Source organism: Arachis hypogaea, chromosome 7, assembly GCF_003086295.3.
Source record: "Arachis hypogaea cultivar Tifrunner chromosome 7, arahy.Tifrunner.gnm2.J5K5, whole genome shotgun sequence".
In the NCBI taxonomy this organism is placed as follows: domain Eukaryota; kingdom Viridiplantae; phylum Streptophyta; class Magnoliopsida; order Fabales; family Fabaceae; genus Arachis; species Arachis hypogaea.
Genome location: NC_092042.1, coordinates 75,652,434 through 75,671,157, shown reverse-complemented (window position 1 = coordinate 75,671,157; position 18,724 = coordinate 75,652,434). Strand labels below are relative to the sequence as shown.

The following is an 18,724-nucleotide window of genomic DNA, read 5'->3' as shown; positions in this document are numbered from 1 at the left end:
CTAACTCTTCCAAAATGCCTCAAACTTAATTACTCAATCAAAAGTCTAGATTCCTTTAAAATCACTAAAAGCTCCTTTTTATATTGAAATCAATACTAGAGCATCATTCTTTCCTTCAGTGATTCAAACGGTAAAAATAGTTCATTTCTAAATAAGTCAAACTCAAGGCATAAAGTTCACTAAATAAATTAAGCTTGAAAACATCAATATTCTCTTAATAAATCAAATAATACAAAATCTCAAATCCAACCCTTTTTAAATAACTTTTCAAACAAGACTAGGATTTTGTAAAAATTTCGGTAGCACCTCCCGTAAAACTTGGACTTTTACCACCCGGTTCGGATCCCAACTAAATCGTTCCTCATTCCTTTTCAACAACACAAAACCAGAAATCAATTCAAAGCAGGCTAAATCCAACAATCGCCTTAGTGGCGTATCTCAAGGATACCATTTCAAAATCAACTCAATATTAATCGATTTAACTCATTTCCAAAGCTTTAAAGAATCATTTCGGCAATAAATCATTTGTCCAGAACCAAGTCAATTAAAATAAACCATGCTAAATTCAAAAGTGCATTTGACTTTTCACATCATTGAAATAATTGACTCAATTCAAACCAATCCTCAACGGTTTAAACTCAGATTTCAAATCTTTAAAGAATCAACTTTAAAACATTACATTTCACAAAGCCGCACAACAATTCAGCCAAACCAACATCCATAATCATTCGAGTCAATCAAATAATACATAAGGCAATTACAATCACCAAATACACAATATCTCACATCAGTATCCATATGTAATAATTCCAATACATAAAAATATAGTTTTTGGAAAGCGCCCCTACCTCAAAACGTAAATCCATAATCCAAACGTCTTACAGAGTCCTTTCCGCCTCAACCCGAACTGACGACAATCAAAACCTCAGCTCCCAGTCACTTTCGCAATAACCATAGCAACACTAATCGCAACATACAACAATCAGGACTCGATTTTCACGTTATCAAAACTCATATTCATTAACCAAACACAACAGAATACTAACACGAGATCATTCGAAACATAATTTCTTACCGAAACAACACAATGAGGCAACTGCGATTTCGAACCGGCCCGGCAACAGCTCCGGCGGCGGCCAGAAGCTCCGGCGGATCAACTGGAAGAACCGTACAGCATTAAAACCATCTCAAAAACTAAAAAGGCAGAAACCTCAAATGAAACCCTTACCGGCAACTTTTCCGGCGACGGCAGAAGTAGCCAGAAGCTCCGGCGGTGGTTCCGGTGGCCTCAAAACTCCGGCAGGGGTGGATCTAAACCCTCTCCTGACCGCGGTTCAACTAACCATCACCAGCAACGGCGACGGACATCAGCAGCGGTGAACGGCAGTAGCTCCGGTGTGGTTTCGACAGCCACAACCACTCCGGCGGCCAGAATCACAGAGATGCAGCTCCTTTCTCCAGTCAGATCCAACGGCCGTAAAAGGATCAACCCCGACTCGCGATGCCATTTCCTCCTCCCTTCATTCTTGACGGCGGCAGACCTAGCAGGAAAAGATTCCTCGGCGCGGCGGAACGGCGGTGGTCAGTGGCGCGTCGGCGGCGACTGGACGCAGCTCGTTGCTCCACGGCGACTCCCTCTCTCCCGTTGTGTCGCCTCCACCTCCTCGGGTTCTCCGACAATAGCGGCGCAAACATCGGCGACCATCGTGGCTGGGAGCAGCTCCTTCAACGGCGAGGAACAAGGACCCAATGGCGACTGCAATTGGCGGCTCTTTCCCCCTCCGCGGCCCTCTTCTCCATCGGTCTCTCTCTGTCTCGTGCTGTATTGGCAGAAGCTCGATGGGACCGTGGCGGCGCGAGATTGGCGGCGGCGATGCGTGGCAGGTTCGGCGGCTTGGTGGGGACACGCAGCTGGCAGCAGTGAGGATGGACGGCGGTGACCAGCTGAGTGGCGACGTCCTCACTCTCCTCTGTCGCAGCTCAGCCCCTCTCTCTCTCTCTCTCTCTCTCTCTCTCTCTCTCTCTCTCTCTCTCTCTCTCTCTCTCTCTCTCTCTCTCTCTCTCTCTCTCTCTCTCTCTCTCTCTCTCTCTCTCTCTCTCTCTCTCTCTCTCTCTCTCACATGAAAAGGGAAAAAGGAAAGGAAAATCATGTGCTGCTGCTTGGTTGAGTGGGAAGGGAACCGGGTCATGGTAACAGGTTACTGGGTTAGGGTTTCCTTATTTTGAAAATTAGGGTTAGGGGCAGTTTAGTAATTTTACTTAAAAATAGGTATAATGTAGTAATTAGAAATAAATTCTAATTCAACAATAATAGTGTATAAAAATACTATTTGCTCATCAATTTCACACTTTATTTTCAATAAAATGTCCAAATCCAAAATTTAGAAATAATATAATTAATTTCTCTATTTTCCAAAATAGCAATATCAATATATTAAAATATTGATTATTTAGTCCATATCATATAAAAATCCTTATTATTTCATAACTATCAACTTTATAATTTAAATATAGAAAATAACCCAATAATTATAAAATTGGATAATAATCATAACTCGTCTCAAATTCAATAAATCAAAAATTGCCATAATTATCTCTAATAAAATAATTTCTGAAATTAAGGCTATAAATAACTATATGATTTGAGACTTACTTATAAAAAGACTTTTCAAATGTTTTGGGTCTTACAAGAGAACAGAGGATTATTTATCATAGAACTTAAACATAATTGTAAAGGAGGAGAAGAGCGATGCGTGGCCGCAAACGACTCGTCAATCGGAGCTCCGTAGCTCAAGTTATGATGATTTGAAGATCAAAGAGAGTTAGGGTTTCTCTCTTCTCTCTTCTCAACTCAGCGCCCCAAACCCCATTCTTTAGGGCAAATGAGCTGAAATGTTCATAACTAATGTTTATATATGTTGGGTCTTGGGCCTACTTAGACCCGGTTCACTTATTTTTGTCCGTTTACCCAATTTTGGGTCAAAATCCTTAAGATTAGCACTCTAAATCGCACTTTAAATATTTCTACCCTCCCTAATTAAAATTCCTAATTTCTTAAACTCATTTACTAATTTCTCAACTGCAGTACCAGACAAATTTCAGTCGGTACTGCCGGTCAAAATTCTAATGCGCGTTTTTACGCAGAAAACTATGTTTTTCGAATCAGAAAAATTCACTGAATCCAAATATCATATTTAAATTATTAAATTCCGATTGCTAAATTTTTGAACCATATTCGCTCCTATTTAATTTATTATTTAATTAATTACGGTTAGACCGGGTTTTACAGAATGCATTCAAAGTTGTAATCTTGTAATTAATTGGCAGTTGCCTAAAGTGGATTATAAATATTAGGAAGTATTAGGGAATAAAGGTTGGAACTTTTACTTAGAAAATACTCAAGCACACTTACATCCCAGGAAATTCCTGAATCTGCAATCGAGTAACTTTTCTGTAGGGTTCTTTCCATCTTTTCATTCTTTCAAGTTATCTTTCTGTAAACTTTACATTTCAAGTAAATTTATATTCCAAGTATTATTTATCTTCATTGTCCAATTCACATTCCTGCATTGTTAATTTCCAAGTCAAAGTCCTTTGATCTTGTCGAAGGCATTTTATTGCTTTCTTTTAATTTTAACGCAAACCTTTTTTCATTTAATCCATTTCTCTTTCAAAAACTTTATTTCCTTTATTTCATCTTTAATTTATAAAGTTTAATTTATCTTTATTTTTAAATCCAATCTAATCGAAGATACTTTGATGCACTTCTAAAAAATTGATACCTGTAAAGAAGAGTAGATTTCGCTTCCAAACTATTAGATATTAAACCACTATCAATTTACTAAAAATCGATAAAATAAATTGTATCTTAATTTTTGTTGTTAGGGGAAAATACATATAAAATGTTAGAAGCAACAGCTATAAAATAAAAGCCGCAGTTTAGTGAATGCTGATGATTTCCACTTAGGCGCATATACCTCAGACAAATCTATTTGGTTTGATAAGCACACACCGAATGTTATTGTGACTCCTAAAAGAGAATTAGGCATAAAATTTTTTTTTCTTGGACAACGAGATAACAACTAAACACATATTTAAATTTTAAAATGGTCCCTAAGATTAGTGTCATGCACTAAAATCATTTCCGAGATTCTAATTGCATCAATTATATCTCTGAGATTGAAAAAAATGCATCTTATTAGTCTTTGACCTATTTTCCATTAACGATGTGATGACATGGCATGATGACATAGACTATAAGTGACACGTGTCACTTCAAGATTTGGCCACGTATAATGGTATGATGATGTGGTGACCAGTGACACGTGGCATGCTGACGTGAATGGTTGTGCCACGTGTCACAATGTTATTTGGCCACGTGTCCGTTTGTGCCATGTGTCGCAACAGTATTCGTCCACGTGTCATCCATTATGTCATCGTTGTATATGCACCAAATTAGTCCCCCATTTTATATTAAGTGACTCATTTTAGTCCCTAAAATTAAATGTCGTGCACCAAACTAGTCCCTTCACCAATTTTTTCTCATTTTTTTTAAAATTTAAAATCCCAACCAGTGTTTCACGCTAGCAGGGGACACAGGCTAGGAACGTGAACTCTCCCTCCAGGGCGTTTAATGCCATTTCTGGCGTTAAACACCAGCAGCAGTCCGTTAACCTATGTTGGTCCTTCAGATTCAAGTCCGGGTATCAATATGGTCCTTCAATTCTTTCCAACGATGACTAGACAAACGAAGTGTTGAGATTGTACTCTCCCTGCCATGCTGGATGATGAGTAAACGACATCGTTTACCTTTGGTGTCCAAACAAGTTAGAAATGAAGAATAGTAGAAGTAGAGAAGAAGACGAATACTTCATTTTAGGTCTCCATCATTTCTTCTCCCTTCATATACAAAATGACAACATTTCTGGCTTGTTTAGATGTTAAGGATAAACGACGTTGTTTACCCATCATCCAACGTGATAGGAAGGGTGTCATTTGAGCACTCCGTTTGCCTAGTCATCACCGAAAAGAGTCGAGAGACCACATTGGTGCCTAAACTTGAATTCATTATAGGTAATTTTGAATTTTAGAGACCAAAATAAGTAATCGCGTGAATTTCAGGGATTAAAATATATTATAATAATTAATTTTCTTTTTAATTTTTAAGAATGTGAATTTGTATGTAAAAATTCATGTGGTTTTATTAAAACGCAATCTCTCTTCCAATAATAAAATTAGAAAGTTTTTAACTTAGTCTGTATCTCGTTGGCTTAAATGAATTCCCATCCTCCAAATAAACTGGAAAGAGGACAAGTGGTGAATAACATATGGTGACAGAAAAGGCATTCACAAGATCATTACATATAAAATAAAATAAAAATTTTGCCAGTTTTCTACTTTTCTAGGTTCTAGCTGACCAACCACCCCTACTTTATTTTGTCCCTGTCCTCTCTTTTCTTGAGTTTTTATTACTTTAATAGCCATGAAGTCAGGAACATTCCCATATAAACATAGCACGGGTATGACAACAAAATCCATTCATACTGGAGAAGAAAATGAAATTTTAATTTCAAACTTTGACAGATGCATGACAATTTTTTTGACAATGCGTGACAATTTTTTTGAACTTGTATTCACATTTGATTACTAGAAATTAAACTAATATAACTTAAAATTGTTATTGATTTTCCTAGTAGACTAAAGTAAATCTTTTTTCATCCTTATGGGTAGAAATCAAAATATTTAAAAAGCATATTTATTTATTATTCAACTTTAATTAGCATACAATCTTTTTTTTCTTTCTCACATTTTAGAAAGTTAACTAATTCTGTTCGAAAAACTGAAAACACTTTTATTATCCCTTCTAATAGATTAGTAAAATTTTTCTATCCCATGTCTTCAATTTAAATTATAAGTAACACTCCAAATTAGATCTTAAAAAATTTTTAATAAAAAATTTTAGTTTCTCAATAAATTTTAATTATTAAATTAATGTTTTAACTTTTATTTTGTTAGACAAATCAATTTTTACATCATATTGTTTGTCTTTACAGAGAGACTAATCTAAAAATTTTCATTAAGTTTTGTTTTATGTTTTATTAAATAATGACAGAAATTAATTTATCTATTTTTTTTTACCAAAATTATTGTAAGAATTTATTTATTTAACAAAAGAGAAGATTACTGACTAATTTGGTGATTAAAATTAGTTGAAAATTAAATTATCCAATTAAAAATTGTTAAGAGACCAATTTGGTGGTAAAAAAGAGAGAAATTTTTCCATCACTACACTGGCATTGGTGGCATTGGTGATGAAGTAGTCCAAGTGTGTTCACACTGAGAATAGTAACACAGACGTTCTTTTTGACAGGTAGGTTCCATGTTCAATCAATTCAACACACACCAATCTATTCTTTTCAATAAAGGACATTGCTAACTGGGGTGGCATGACACATGCTTTACCTCCATAATGGTTTTGATTACACAAACAAGCAATGTAATATACGCAACAAAAAAAACCAGAAAGTTAGGCCTCTAATTTCAAACCTTCAATCATTTCAAAACTGTTCTTCATAATAATAATAATGTACCTTAGTTTTCAAAACGTTCACTATACATTTTTCTTATTCTTATCCTCATGATCAGCTTCTGTGATCTTTCTTCTTCTGGTTCATAAGTGAGAAAGTGGTTATGAACTTTCCATGTCTCTTTTCTCTTCACTGGCCATTGTGGACAAAGATGCAGATTCTTCAAAGGGTAACTAAAATTCAGAGTTCATGAGAGAGCCAACATGAAAAAGAGATCAGAACAAGTTTTAAGAACTTTTGTCCAATTCATCAAGATGTGAAGAGAATTTATAGATGCAGAAAGCGAGGGACAATGTTATCATCTATAAAAAGTAATCCACAGAGAATTACTGTGAGTTTTCTTCTTCTTTTCTTGTTTGAGATTTTGCTTCAGTTAAGAAGAAACTAAAGGCGAAAAAAAATGCTACTTTGCACATTTCATGTAGCAATCTTTCAAAATGTTCTCAATTCTTATTTTTCTGTCAAATTTTTTGAGACCATAATACCAAACTTTGTTTCCAGAATCTTCAATTTTCAGCATCATTTTTTGTATCAACAAAATGAGGAAGTTCCTGGTTATAGCCTTATCTACAACAATATGCTTCATCGCTTTCGTGATATCCAAGATCTTGATCTCTGTTCTTCTCTACAAAAGATGGAAAAGAAAGCACATAATTTATGAAAATGGTTAGAAAAAAAAATGTGCTTTTTCCCCTACTTTGTTAATTAGAGAGAAAACAAGACTTTCTAACATACATTGATTGGATAATACAGAAGGAAAGATGGTAATCTTTAGATCTTCATTGCTGCAATCTCTTAAATCCGATGCAGTCTTACAGAAGACACGAAAACTGAGCAATAAAGACATCATTGGATCTGGTGGCTATGGAGTGGTTTATGAACTAAGACTAAATGAATCTGTAGCCTTCGCCGTGAAGAGGCTGAACCGGGGATCAGAAGAGAGGGACAATGGTTTTGAGAGAGAGTTGGAGGCGATGGCGGACATAAAGCATCGGAATATTGTAACTCTTCATGGATATTACATTGCACCACATTACAATCTTCTTATATTTGAGCTAATGCCAAATGGAAGTTTGGATTCCATTTTGCATGGTAAGTGTATGAATGGTTATATTTCTAACACGCTCCTTCGAGCAAGAGCTTCTTCTAGATTTGTTTGAATTTTTGTATAAGCCGCCTTTTCTATTTTTCTTTGCCTTATGCTATTTTTGTTTTCTCTTTTGGGGGATAACGAGGATCAAACTCTACACTTTTCGATCATAGAAGTTTTGATATTATGTTATAGAACTAGTTTTTCAAAAATTTAAGCTGATAGGAGGAAGCACATGAATGATTATATATGAGCAAACATTTGTTGGTTTTTCATATTAGATCTTATAAGTCATAAGGGTAGCAAGTGTTGTAGCCTCATGCACTAGGGTGCCTTTTGTAGCTTTTTCTTTTGACCAAGTGAAAATTTTAAGATTTGGATGATGTAATGAACATATTTTCTTATACAAAACAATCAAAATATGTGATCCAATGATAGAAATGGAATGTTCTTCAGCTACATCCAAGGTTTTGTAGAATTTTTAGCTAGTCAATTGATTACTGAATTTTGTTTTTCTAATTAATTACAAAGTTGAATACAATGGCAGGGAGATCAAAGGAGAAGAAGCATTTGGATTGGCCAACAAGATATAGAGTAGCTGTAGGTGCTGCTAGAGGAATATCATATCTTCACCATGATTGCATCCCTCACATTATCCATAGAGATATCAAATCAAGCAACATATTGCTGGATCAAAACATGGGGGCGCGAGTTTCTGACTTCGGATTAGCCACGTTGATGGAGCCGAATAAGACTCATGTTTCGACAATGGTGGCAGGAACCTTTGGATACTTGGCACCTGGTACAGACATAAATGTGCTAAGCACAATTTTAGCTTCCACAACACTTTAGTTCTAATTGCAAAATGTTTTTATGCAGAATATTTCGATACTGGAAGAGCAACTGTTAAAGGTGATGTTTACAGCTTTGGAGTGGTATTACTAGAGCTCTTAACTGGGAAGAAACCCAGTGATGAAGCATTTGTAGAAGAAGGAACCAAGCTTGTCACATGGGTAAGAACTGATTATTGTTATTTTCCTTTTGTGATTATGTTAATAGACAAATTTGAAATCACTGAGTTGTTTAAATTCTCTTTCTACTTGCATTTAAACATTAGAAATCAAATAGAGATTAAAATCATGAAAACTACTATAGCTGGGGGGAAAAAAAGCATTAAATCAATTCATGTTCAGTTTGAGAGTTGGATTGGCTGTGAAACACATCATTTGTTTAATACAGTATTGGAATAAGAACTTACCTAATAAAGAATCATTTTGTTAATATTGGGTATCAGGTGAAAGCTGTTGTTCAGGAGAAGAAAGAAGAATTAGTTCTTGACAGTAGCTTAGGGTCCTGTCCAATGCAAGAGGTAAACAAGGTGTTCAACATTGCAATGAAGTGTCTTGAACCAGACCCTTTGAATAGACCAAACATGGCTGAGGTTGTCAACTTGCTTGAACAAGCAGTATCATGCAAACATGTTACTACAACATTGCCATGTACAATTAATGACATGTCACCCTAATGTTTTGATGCCCTTTCCTATTAGTAATTCAGCATCAACAGGATTTTATTTTGTAACTACAGAGAGATGTTGATATGCAATGCAATAATGTTATTTGGAAAACCAAAAGTTGTACAACAATTTTTTTTCTAAAACAGTTATAGTATGGTTTTCACTAATTCTCTCAGGTTTTTTATAGTTGTACAAATAACATTCTTTTTATGCATTAACCAAGTGAAGCATATATTTGAACTGATATACTAACAAAGTGTGTCCTTCTAGAGAAGTAGTACCTCTATGGCTCTAACATAGCCATCTAAGCATGCAAATTGAAAAAAGTTTATATCCATGGACAAATCAAAATATGTAGATTCAGAAGAGGGAAGGAAAAAAAAAAAAGAGTACTTGAAACCAAGAACTTCCAACTCGCAGCACACCTTTACAGCATGCTTACATATACACTAGAACAAAATAGGTAGGAGCTACTGAATATATTCAAAGACAACCATTTCTAGAACCCATACTCTACTTTAGTACTTTCGATAAGCCTTCGGCCACTGAAGCTTTCAAGGAGGGAGAGACAGGATTATCACCAAGAAATACATCAAACAAAGCAGAAGCTACATTTGTTGATTCCATTGTAGCATCCACTGCAGATGGAAGACCCTGTGAGGAGACAGAAACCTGAAAATTGAATCACAAGAAACTTAGTTGGAATAGTATCATGCAAGCGAAATATTGAAGCTATAGGGTACATGCTGCAATAGCTCAAAAATAGTGTAGTCGAATATCCACTGGAGATATAAACGGAAAACAAACTTACAAGCAATTTGGAGGGGTTTGGCCAAGTCAAAAATATGAAAGTTCCTTTCCTAAGAGAAAGATTAAGGAAGAAATCGCGGAACGCAGACAAAGCAGATTCATCTGCAGTTGTAGGTTCTACAATTCTTGGTGATATTGCGTCACTTAAGGCGTCCCAAAAAGTTTTACCATCAACATCTCTGACCAGAATGATTTGCAATGATTTCTCAAGGGATGCTGCAACCATAAAAATACATGTATTTATCAACTTTATCTCTTTCTGTGTAACTCTAGCAATGTAAAAATAAATGAAGAAATCAACTTGTAGATTCATTACTTTGGAAAATGGTCTTGAACAAAGAAGAATCTCCTTGAATTGTATCTTTTGATTGCCCTTTCCAAACATTCAACTCACTTATGATAGATTGATTCAGATATAGGCCTGCGGCATAGACCTTGACTCCAATGATTGCAAAAACTTTCTCTCTGAATCCTGAAATTGTTGTTATTATTAATCAAAACTCATAGCATTTCTTGGAACTTACTAAGTTCTACTGTTGCCAATTCTCAGTGACCAAAAAGAGAAGACAAAAAGTTTCAACAAATATACAATAAAACCATAAAGATAAAAAGAATATATACAAAAATCTAAGTTCATAATTTTATTACGTTTAATTTCCCCATCCAATTAGTTACAAATTTGATGATTATATACAACTTTAACAAATGGCCAACAAAGAAAAATACTTTGATAACATCTTTTCAGAGTGACATTAAAGTTTTAACCAAAAATCTCTTAAAAGAGTTTGAATCTATGCACAAAGTTATCATCAATAACATGAATTTTTCGAAAAGGCAGTAATGATCACAATCAAAAGTTAATGTCTATGAAATGAAAAAAGATAAAAGTATGTTCATGATGATATCAACCGAATTATTTCCTTATTTACAAGAATAACACTTCCTTTAATGTGTTATAATTGTTCAATACCAATTATAGTCTTTTTGATCCTTTCTTCACTTGTTCAAAGCATTTATATCATCCTCATTTTCTAAAGTCATGTGAATATGTGATACAACGACAAACTAACCAGTTCCAAGCAAAATTAATGAATCCGAGCAACCCGGAACCATCAAAGATGTCTGAAATTTCACATTTGTTGCCGGTTCCTCCACGTATTCAGCATTCGTAGCTGCAGTTATCAATTACCAACCAATCATGTAAATTTTCAATTTCAGTTAACAAGACACAGAAAGAGACAGTAACAAATATATATATAATTATGGTACTATATCATATTCAGTCCAATTGTTAAAAAACTTCATAGCCACCTCTCTGCCACAAAACTTTCTTTTTCAAGGACATAAGGCCATTTTAACAGTCTAAATAGTTAAAACATGCTGCAGTGAAGTTTCCTAAAATGACAAATATTCAAAGTTCATACTCATCTTACTGAAAAAGCTGCAGTTGGTTTGGCAGAATCACCATAACAGCGACATGTTCTTTATTATTGAAAGCAAGTTAGAATTCTATCTCTTGTGATTGGATCACACAAGATGGCACATGAATTAAAACATATTTTAATATTAGAATGTTAAGTGTTCAGAAAAAGCAAATCTAACAGCTTTCTCCCTCTTTCAAATCTCTCCCTTTTGTTTAGTGCTGCAAAATTGGGACAACTCAACCAACTTTAGGTAACTCTTTACCACACACTATTGACACTTCGGTTTTGTCATCTTTGAATAAATCTCAGCAACTAACCCAAACAAAGAATTAAAAAAACTTGCCCCAGAATCTCCTACTTTTCTCAGTTTCCCCTTTCCCTTTTTTTCTTTATTGGTCATGTTCTTAAAGTTGAATATTTGCTGCACATGTTCTTAGAAGCAAGTGAAAAAGATTATTGTGCATCTCAAAAATCAATTTCGCTATAACCAAGTTAGCCAACAAGCAACAACAAATTAAATGCAAAATGTATTTTCCTCTAAAGACCAAAAAAAAAAAAAAATATCCGAGTCTTTCGAAATAACTATCAAACTTGAATAAAATGGTATATTAGACAATTAATATATCTCAAGTTCTCAACAGAGGTCTGATAAATTATCATTTTGTCCGATTTGACGTTGTTTTAAAACAGTGTATTACTCATTAGTCTAACATTAAAGTTTACGATTCCACGTTTACGCATTGTTAATTTCCCAAGAAAGTGAACTCTAAAAAGAAAAATCCCAAGAAAGTGGCAAGTGCATTCCAAGAAGCAACTAAAGGAATAAACTAAGGCAAAAAAAGTTGGAACTAAAAAGGAGGGTTACTGATAAATTAAATAAATAAATAAAAAGTTGAAGATAAATGCAGTGACCACAGAATCTAACCAGCAGATGAAGCAGTTTCTGCAAAGAACAGAGTGTTGGGTCTTCTAAAGCTCCTGTAGAAAGTAAAATGCAAAGGGGAAGCTGAAAAGAGAGTGACACAGTGGCCATGATTCAATGGAAGAATTGAGTTTGAGGTTTTTGTGAGAACATGATTAGATCTTGGAAGGAAATTGATGGAAGGTGAAAGACATGGTGTTATAGTTCCAAGCATGTTAGTGTTGTTGTTAAGGTAATAGGAATAAGAGTGTGAGGAAAGGTTAATTAGTTAGTAATAAAATATAGAAAGTAGAAAGAATGTTTTGAGATTATTACAGCAACCAGGAACTGACACTACTTCTATCTATTACTTTGGTTGTTCCGTCGGAGTTTCGATATGGATAATCCAACTGTCGTGTTGTTGAAATAATTTATTAACTTTTAATTTTCAGTTTGATAGTTAGAATTTAAAATTTGATACATATTTCACAAGGATATGAATTTACGTCTTTTTGCTGTTCTGCGAAAACATATTCGAAAATAGAAAATACACAAGTCTTTCTATAAATATTAAATAAGTAACATATTGTGCACTTTTTAATTTAGATGTGCGAGAGAAAATGGTGTAAAATGTAGATATGGAGTGTATAGTATTTTATGCAACTGTGGTGTCAAGAGCAAAAATAGGAGAGTCTGATTTGTGTACTTTAAATTTTTTTAATGTTTTAAACACAAATTAGAGGATCCGACTTCATCAAAATTTAAATTTTCTCTTCCATACTAATCAAATTGTCCGAAAACTTAATTTTTTTTTATAAAGAAATCGAATGTTTTAAAAAAATTTTTTCTTGTATTTATATCTAACACCTACATTTTTTACAGTAATACACAACACACACATGCTTCTCATATCCAAAAAAATGAGTCACATGTGCATCAGTACATCCCTAAAGTGGCTAACTTTTTTAAAAGGAAATAAAGGGAATCCATTTTTTATAGCTAATTCTAAACAAGTTTTTTTCTTAAAATAATTTTTATTTATTCACTTTCTTCTTTATCCGCACTTAATAGAATTTGAATTTAATTTTATACAAATATTATTCATCCCCTCATTATTTTCAACAAAACCATCTCCAACTTTGGATATTCTATTTTTATTTTTGAAAATTTTTTAGCGTGATTTTAACTACTCTTTTGATTTTGATGTGTGATTTTAAATATTCATTTACATGTTAGTATGAATTAAAAATAAAATTTAAAAAACAATGTTGATATTGATTGAGATAGCTGGTTTTCTAGTTGAACTTATTATTTAAAAATTTAAAATAATATTGGTTAAATTTTCTTAAAAAGAATTAATTTATATATTAAATATATTATTCAAGCATATTATTCCTAAAATAATTCGAAATTTATTATAAATTTGTCTATTAATTTTTATAAGAGATCAACAAATATTAATCCTTTATCATAACTAATAAACAGATTTATAAATAGTCAGCATAATTTAGAAATCATACGTCCAAAATAATTATTACTCACTATTAGGGACGGATATAAGGGGGCGAGTGACGGCCTCGGCTTCTCCAACTTTTTTTAAGAGTAATAAGTTATTATGTATAATTTATTTTTTTTTAAAAAAATATTTAGTATTTAGTCTAGTATAAATAAAATTCAGTCTAATTTAAATATTAATAATTTTTAATATCTAAAAAGTAAGTAACAATATTAAAGAAATTTAAAAAAGATATTATTACTAATATTTTTTAATTAAATAAAAATTTTTAAATATCATAAAGTGAATTCTTTTTCTTCTTATAGCCGTCTTTTTTTATTCATTTGGTATTAATTCTCTCTGTTTCAACTGCTACAATTAAGAGATTTTTTTCAACTATGAATATTGTGAAAAATAACTTAAAAACAAAATAAAAGATGAATTTCTTGATAATTTTCTTTTAATTATATTGAAAAGAAAATTACTGAAAAATTTTACACAAATTCTATTATCGGTGAATTTTATGATATGAAGAATCGACCATTTCGTTAGTAAAAAGTATACACATATTTCTTTTTACTTTAAAATATATTCTTTGTCAATATATTTTTGTAATACATCTTATATTATATAATTTTTTTACATAATTTTTAATATTATATGTGTTATTGGCCCCCTATAGTATCATTTCTGGATCCATCCCTGCTCACTGCTTAAGAGAATTCTTCCTATAAAACTAATCCTGGTTTTTCTTTAAGGTCAAAATTATTTCAATTTCTTTTTGGTACATTAGATAATTCATTAATTAGAACTAATCTAATTTTTTAATCCAACGTTTTCTTCGCTATCAAAATTCAAAATAATACAAATTCTTTGCAAAGAAGTAAATGGTAGGTCTCAATATAAAATGGCCACAAAATAAAGGCCAATCCGACCTGCCAACTCCAAAGGAATTAATAAACTAATTTTTTTTTAAAAAATTAATTTGAATTGGTCTAATGGTTAATTTATTAGTCTTTTTAAGTAAGTGTTAGATATTTGAATCTCGTTTTGTGTTTGTAACAATTTATTAGCCAGCGGTAAATCTTTAAATAAAATTCAGATCTACAACAAATAGTATTTGGCCTGTTGAGTTAGAAGATATCGTAAGAAATAAAAAAAATTAGCGAAGAAAAATAATATGAAACTATAGTTGAATGAAAATAACTCTTTAGATATGAAAACAATTTAAAATTCAGGTTTAGTTGTTTTATTTATTTATTGAGAACTAAATATTTAAGTTGTGGTTCAAAGAAAAAATTCAACCAAATTATGTAATTTAATATGAAAAATTCCTCTAAATAGTCTATTTATGCTCAATTATATTAAAATAACAGATAAAATGAATGTGGTTTAGAAGGTTGTATTATATATCTAATGTCTAGTTTTGAGTTTCTGACATGAAAAGCACATTTTGATCATATGATCTAACTGTTTTGGTATGCCTGATCATATGATCTAATTGAGTAGCAACCAAACCAAATGGTTTAGTTTGATTACATTTTAAAATGAATTGATTTCCCGAACCAAACCAAAATTCCAAACCAATTTGCTATAAATAGTTTATTGAGTTCATCCACCATACCTAAACTACTGCTATCTTAGATTTTTTTTCCCCCTTAGAAATTCCAATTAACTCAGCTTACTAATCAAGTCTCATTCAACAAAGATTAATGACTTACAGGTTACAGCAGTAATAGCAGTAAAGTATAATAATGTTTTAGCAACAAGGACCGTTCAACAACATTATAATAAAACGTTAAATGAATAATATAAAACAATGGTGGGTCAGTTTTACATTGTCACGCATAACGGTTCTCTTTCTCCAATAATTGCCCGTTTATGCAGCTAGAAAAGCAAGCATCCAAAAGACACCCTTCACTGCCATTGGCCACAACACATACACAGAAGTTGATGGCACTTCACGTGCATCCACAACTTCCTTTTCTTTTCTGTTCATAAAAGTTTGTGTTGATCTACATCTACTACACTATATTAGATAGTGCTGCTCTATTTAGTATTTACCATACAGGTAGTGACCAAATACATATACAAATAAAATTATTTTCCGTAAAAATACTAAATAGATTTCTAAGTTTTTATTGCAAGTATAATTAAATTTCTTGACTACTGAAAAAAAATAATAATAAATTATTTTATTCAGAGACGTAAGCCTTTCTATTTAGTAAACATAATTATGTCTTGTTTTTACAATAATCTGGAATATATTTATACTTTTCTTTGATAACGCGAAACAATAATAGCAAATAAAAATAAAAAATGTTGTCAAATTATTTATAGTTTTATTCAAAAAAAATAAAAAAAAAAGAAAAATAACTGCAGTTTTCCGTTATTAAGCATAATTTATAAAAACTTCTTATAAACTATCTACTAAAAAATATTATGTACACATTAAAAATTAATTATTATATATGTTTATTATTTAATTAATTTTTAATATATATTTTATATTTTAATATATATTATGTTTGAATAATTGATTTTTAATATACTAGAAAACATGGCGGTGTTAAAATAGCCATAAAACTCGAACTCAGAATTCAGAAATACATTCTAAGTAACCCTTCATAACATGTACTCCTGTAGTCCTGTGCCAGCATTCCAGGTGCAGTTTGTCCACCTCCTTTCTTTTTTTAACTGTAGCTACCTTTTCCTCTTTGATGAGGTTCCTCACCATAACAAACTCTTATTAATAATTAATTAATTAATTAATTAAGTTGTCCAACGTCTCTGATGACTCTTAGTTAGCTGTTAATGTAGCCGTTATGCTGACCATGACCCTCTGCCTTTTCCCTTTTTCACCCATCCCATTCCTATTTTCACTTATAAAGGCCCCTATCCTCTTACACTCTAAATTCTAACACACATACATATACCCACTTTCTTCTTTCTCTCTTCATCATTGACCTATAATTCTCTCACTTCAGTAGTAGCAGCATTTCACTTCAGAAAAAAAGTACATTACAAACCAGCATCTACAGCATTATATAACAAATAACCATGGCTAAAGTTGCTGCTCTTCTTTCTCTCATGTTCTTATTGTCTATCACATCAAGTATGTGTCAGTATAAAACTGCTAGTGTTTTCTTTTCTTAGATTTCTGTTCTGAATTTCGGTGGTGGTGGTTGTTGTTGTTGTTCATATGAATATTGAGAACGAATTTAACAAGTCATCAACATTGGTCTGTTTTCGTTTTTTTTTTTGGTTTTGTTATATTATTACAAGAATCTGTGTTCTTTGTGGGTTTATAATGCGTTTTCTGCATGGTTAAATTAAAGTTCACATTGTTTTCAACTCTAAATCTAAACACCTCAATGTGTTATGTTTAGTTGTGATTTCTCACCTAAGCTTTCCAGATCTATGCAGGATTTTCTTTAATTCTTGCCTTAAAAATTCATAGTGTATTAATGGATTAGTGAAGCATCATTGAGTAGCATATGCAGCTAGATACTATTAGATCTATTAGAGATACTGTAGTTTTAGATAGGTTTTGGAATTAATTACTATTTGGTTATTTTCCTATTTATCTTTAGTAAAAAAATTCATTTTCTTTTTTATTTTTCCTTCTAAATTATTTTTTATCTTCCTTTGTTACTATAAATTTCAACATCAACAAGTCAAACTATCACTCTTTGTGGAGTTCAAATTATACACTAATAACAAGACTTAATAATAGTTTCATTTCTTATTTTTCCTATTTTGATTTGTGCAGGTATGAATGTGATCAAGGCTAATGGGCAGGTAAACCATAACAAAATTCATTCTAAGGAAAAAAAAAAAAGAAATGTAGACTTGTTACTAAAATTGATATTTTGACCTAATTAATTAAGTGAACTTGACAGAAAACATGGTGTGTGGCTAAACCTTCATCAGATCAAGCAACACTTTTGTCCAACATCAACTATGCATGCTCTCAAGTTGATTGCAAGATTCTGCAGAAAGGGTGTCCCTGTTCTACTCCTGAAAGTCTCATCAACCGTGCATCCATAGCCATGAATCTCTATTACCAATCAAGGGGAAGGAACCATTGGAACTGTGATTTCAGAGCCTCTGGCCTAGTTGTTGTTACTGACCCTAGTAAGTTATACGTTTTACTTTATGGGTGGAAACATAATTTTATGAAAAGTTGACAATATAAGATCATGCTCTCTTCTTTTTTATTTATTTATTTATTGATTGATTTAATTGCAGGTTATGGTAACTGCATTTATGCATAGAAATGGAGTTTACCGAAGTATACGCCTTGGTTTATATTTATACATAGGCAAAATTTGGTAGTGGATTCCGGTGGAGTGCTGTAATCTTCTTCTTGTTCTAGTAAATGTTCTTGTATCTTTATTATGTTGCCATTCTCAACCAGTGGATGGATATTTAGCCATATATATACGCGGCATTATATTTATGAATCAAATTTTGCCTTCTCTTGATTTTTAAATTTCGTTTATAAATTTATAGATATCCGATGTAGTAATAAAATGAAAGAGGAAAGAATTTTTTATTGAATTGTGGTTAAATAAAGGATCAACAAAGGGAATGGATGAGGCAAAGTTGTTAAAAAGACACATTAAAGGGGATTTTTTATGCTCTCTTTTATACACTTTTAACACATTAAATAATTATATATTAACTAATTTATAGTTAAAAATTAGATTAAAAATTTAAGGGTGAATGCTACCATGCCCTCTCTAAAATAAAGGATAAATTATCCCTGTGATATATATAATGTTTATAATTACAATTAAGTTGAATATTAATAATAATAATTAAGTATATATTCTCTACTTTTCTTTCTCTCTCGTGATTACTTAAATTTAGTGTAGCACTACAAGTTTGGTGGTGGT

The 18,724-nt window shown here is 32.2% G+C and overlaps 3 protein-coding genes across 5 annotated transcripts; 2 read left to right on the top strand and 1 right to left on the bottom strand.

Annotated features, from left to right (window-relative positions):
* Positions 1 to 6,342: 6,342 nt before the first annotated feature.
* On the top strand, positions 6,343 to 9,369 carry LOC112703495 (receptor-like serine/threonine-protein kinase At1g78530). 3 transcript variants are annotated; one of them, XM_025754961.3, is made up of 6 exons: positions 6,395 to 6,918; positions 7,089 to 7,253; positions 7,341 to 7,679; positions 8,225 to 8,479; positions 8,557 to 8,690; positions 8,972 to 9,369. In XM_025754961.3, the coding sequence occupies exons 2-6, from the start codon at positions 7,127 to 7,129 to the stop codon at positions 9,200 to 9,202; spliced, it is 1,086 nt and encodes a 361-aa protein (XP_025610746.1). In that variant the 5' UTR covers positions 6,395 to 6,918; positions 7,089 to 7,126; the 3' UTR covers positions 9,203 to 9,369. The 3 variants fall into 3 exon arrangements, with proteins under 3 accessions (XP_025610747.1, XP_025610748.1, XP_025610746.1); XM_025754962.3 differs by lacking the exon at positions 7,089 to 7,253 and having other exon boundaries at positions 6,343 to 6,918; XM_025754963.3 differs by lacking the exon at positions 7,089 to 7,253 and having other exon boundaries at positions 6,346 to 6,918; positions 7,398 to 7,679.
* Positions 9,370 to 9,397: 28 nt separating this feature from the next.
* Positions 9,398 to 12,745, bottom strand: LOC112703496 (fatty-acid-binding protein 3, chloroplastic). Its single transcript, XM_025754965.3, has 5 exons — positions 12,353 to 12,745; positions 11,074 to 11,175; positions 10,320 to 10,475; positions 10,005 to 10,219; positions 9,398 to 9,865 (listed from the first exon to the last, which is right to left on the bottom strand). Exons 1-5 carry the CDS (start codon positions 12,561 to 12,563, stop codon positions 9,707 to 9,709), a joined length of 843 nt encoding a protein of 280 aa, XP_025610750.1. The 5' UTR covers positions 12,564 to 12,745; the 3' UTR covers positions 9,398 to 9,706.
* A 3,922-nt stretch (positions 12,746 to 16,667) lies between these two features.
* Positions 16,668 to 18,294, top strand: LOC112703493 (major pollen allergen Ole e 10). The gene is made up of 4 exons (XM_025754959.3): positions 16,668 to 16,938; positions 17,596 to 17,624; positions 17,726 to 17,960; positions 18,075 to 18,294. Exons 1-4 carry the CDS (start codon positions 16,884 to 16,886, stop codon positions 18,098 to 18,100), a joined length of 345 nt encoding a protein of 114 aa, XP_025610744.1. The 5' UTR covers positions 16,668 to 16,883; the 3' UTR covers positions 18,101 to 18,294.
* The last annotated feature ends 430 nt before the right edge of the window (positions 18,295 to 18,724 follow it).

Bases quoted from the DNA above. Each gene is read 5' to 3' on its own strand.
- LOC112703493 (XM_025754959.3), top strand. From the start codon at position 16,884: ATGGCTAAAGTTGCTGCTCTTCTTTCTCTCATGTTCTTATTGTCTATC. The intron at 17,625-17,725 runs GTAAACCATAAC...TGAACTTGACAG, and splicing joins TGATCAAGGCTAATGGGCAG to AAAACATGGTGTGTGGCTAA. The intron at 17,961-18,074 runs GTAAGTTATACG...ATTTAATTGCAG, and splicing joins AGTTGTTGTTACTGACCCTA to GTTATGGTAACTGCATTTAT.
- LOC112703495 (XM_025754961.3), top strand. From the start codon at position 7,127: ATGAGGAAGTTCCTGGTTATAGCCTTATCTACAACAATATGCTTCATC. The intron at 7,680-8,224 runs GTAAGTGTATGA...ATACAATGGCAG, and splicing joins TTTGGATTCCATTTTGCATG to GGAGATCAAAGGAGAAGAAG. The intron at 8,480-8,556 runs GTACAGACATAA...GTTTTTATGCAG, and splicing joins CTTTGGATACTTGGCACCTG to AATATTTCGATACTGGAAGA.
- LOC112703496 (XM_025754965.3), bottom strand. From the start codon at position 12,563: ATGCTTGGAACTATAACACCATGTCTTTCACCTTCCATCAATTTCCTT. The intron at 11,176-12,352 runs GTTAGATTCTGT...TGATAACTGCAG, and splicing joins AGAAACTGCTTCATCTGCTG to CTACGAATGCTGAATACGTG. The intron at 10,220-10,319 runs GTAATGAATCTA...TTATGGTTGCAG, and splicing joins GTTCAAGACCATTTTCCAAA to CATCCCTTGAGAAATCATTG.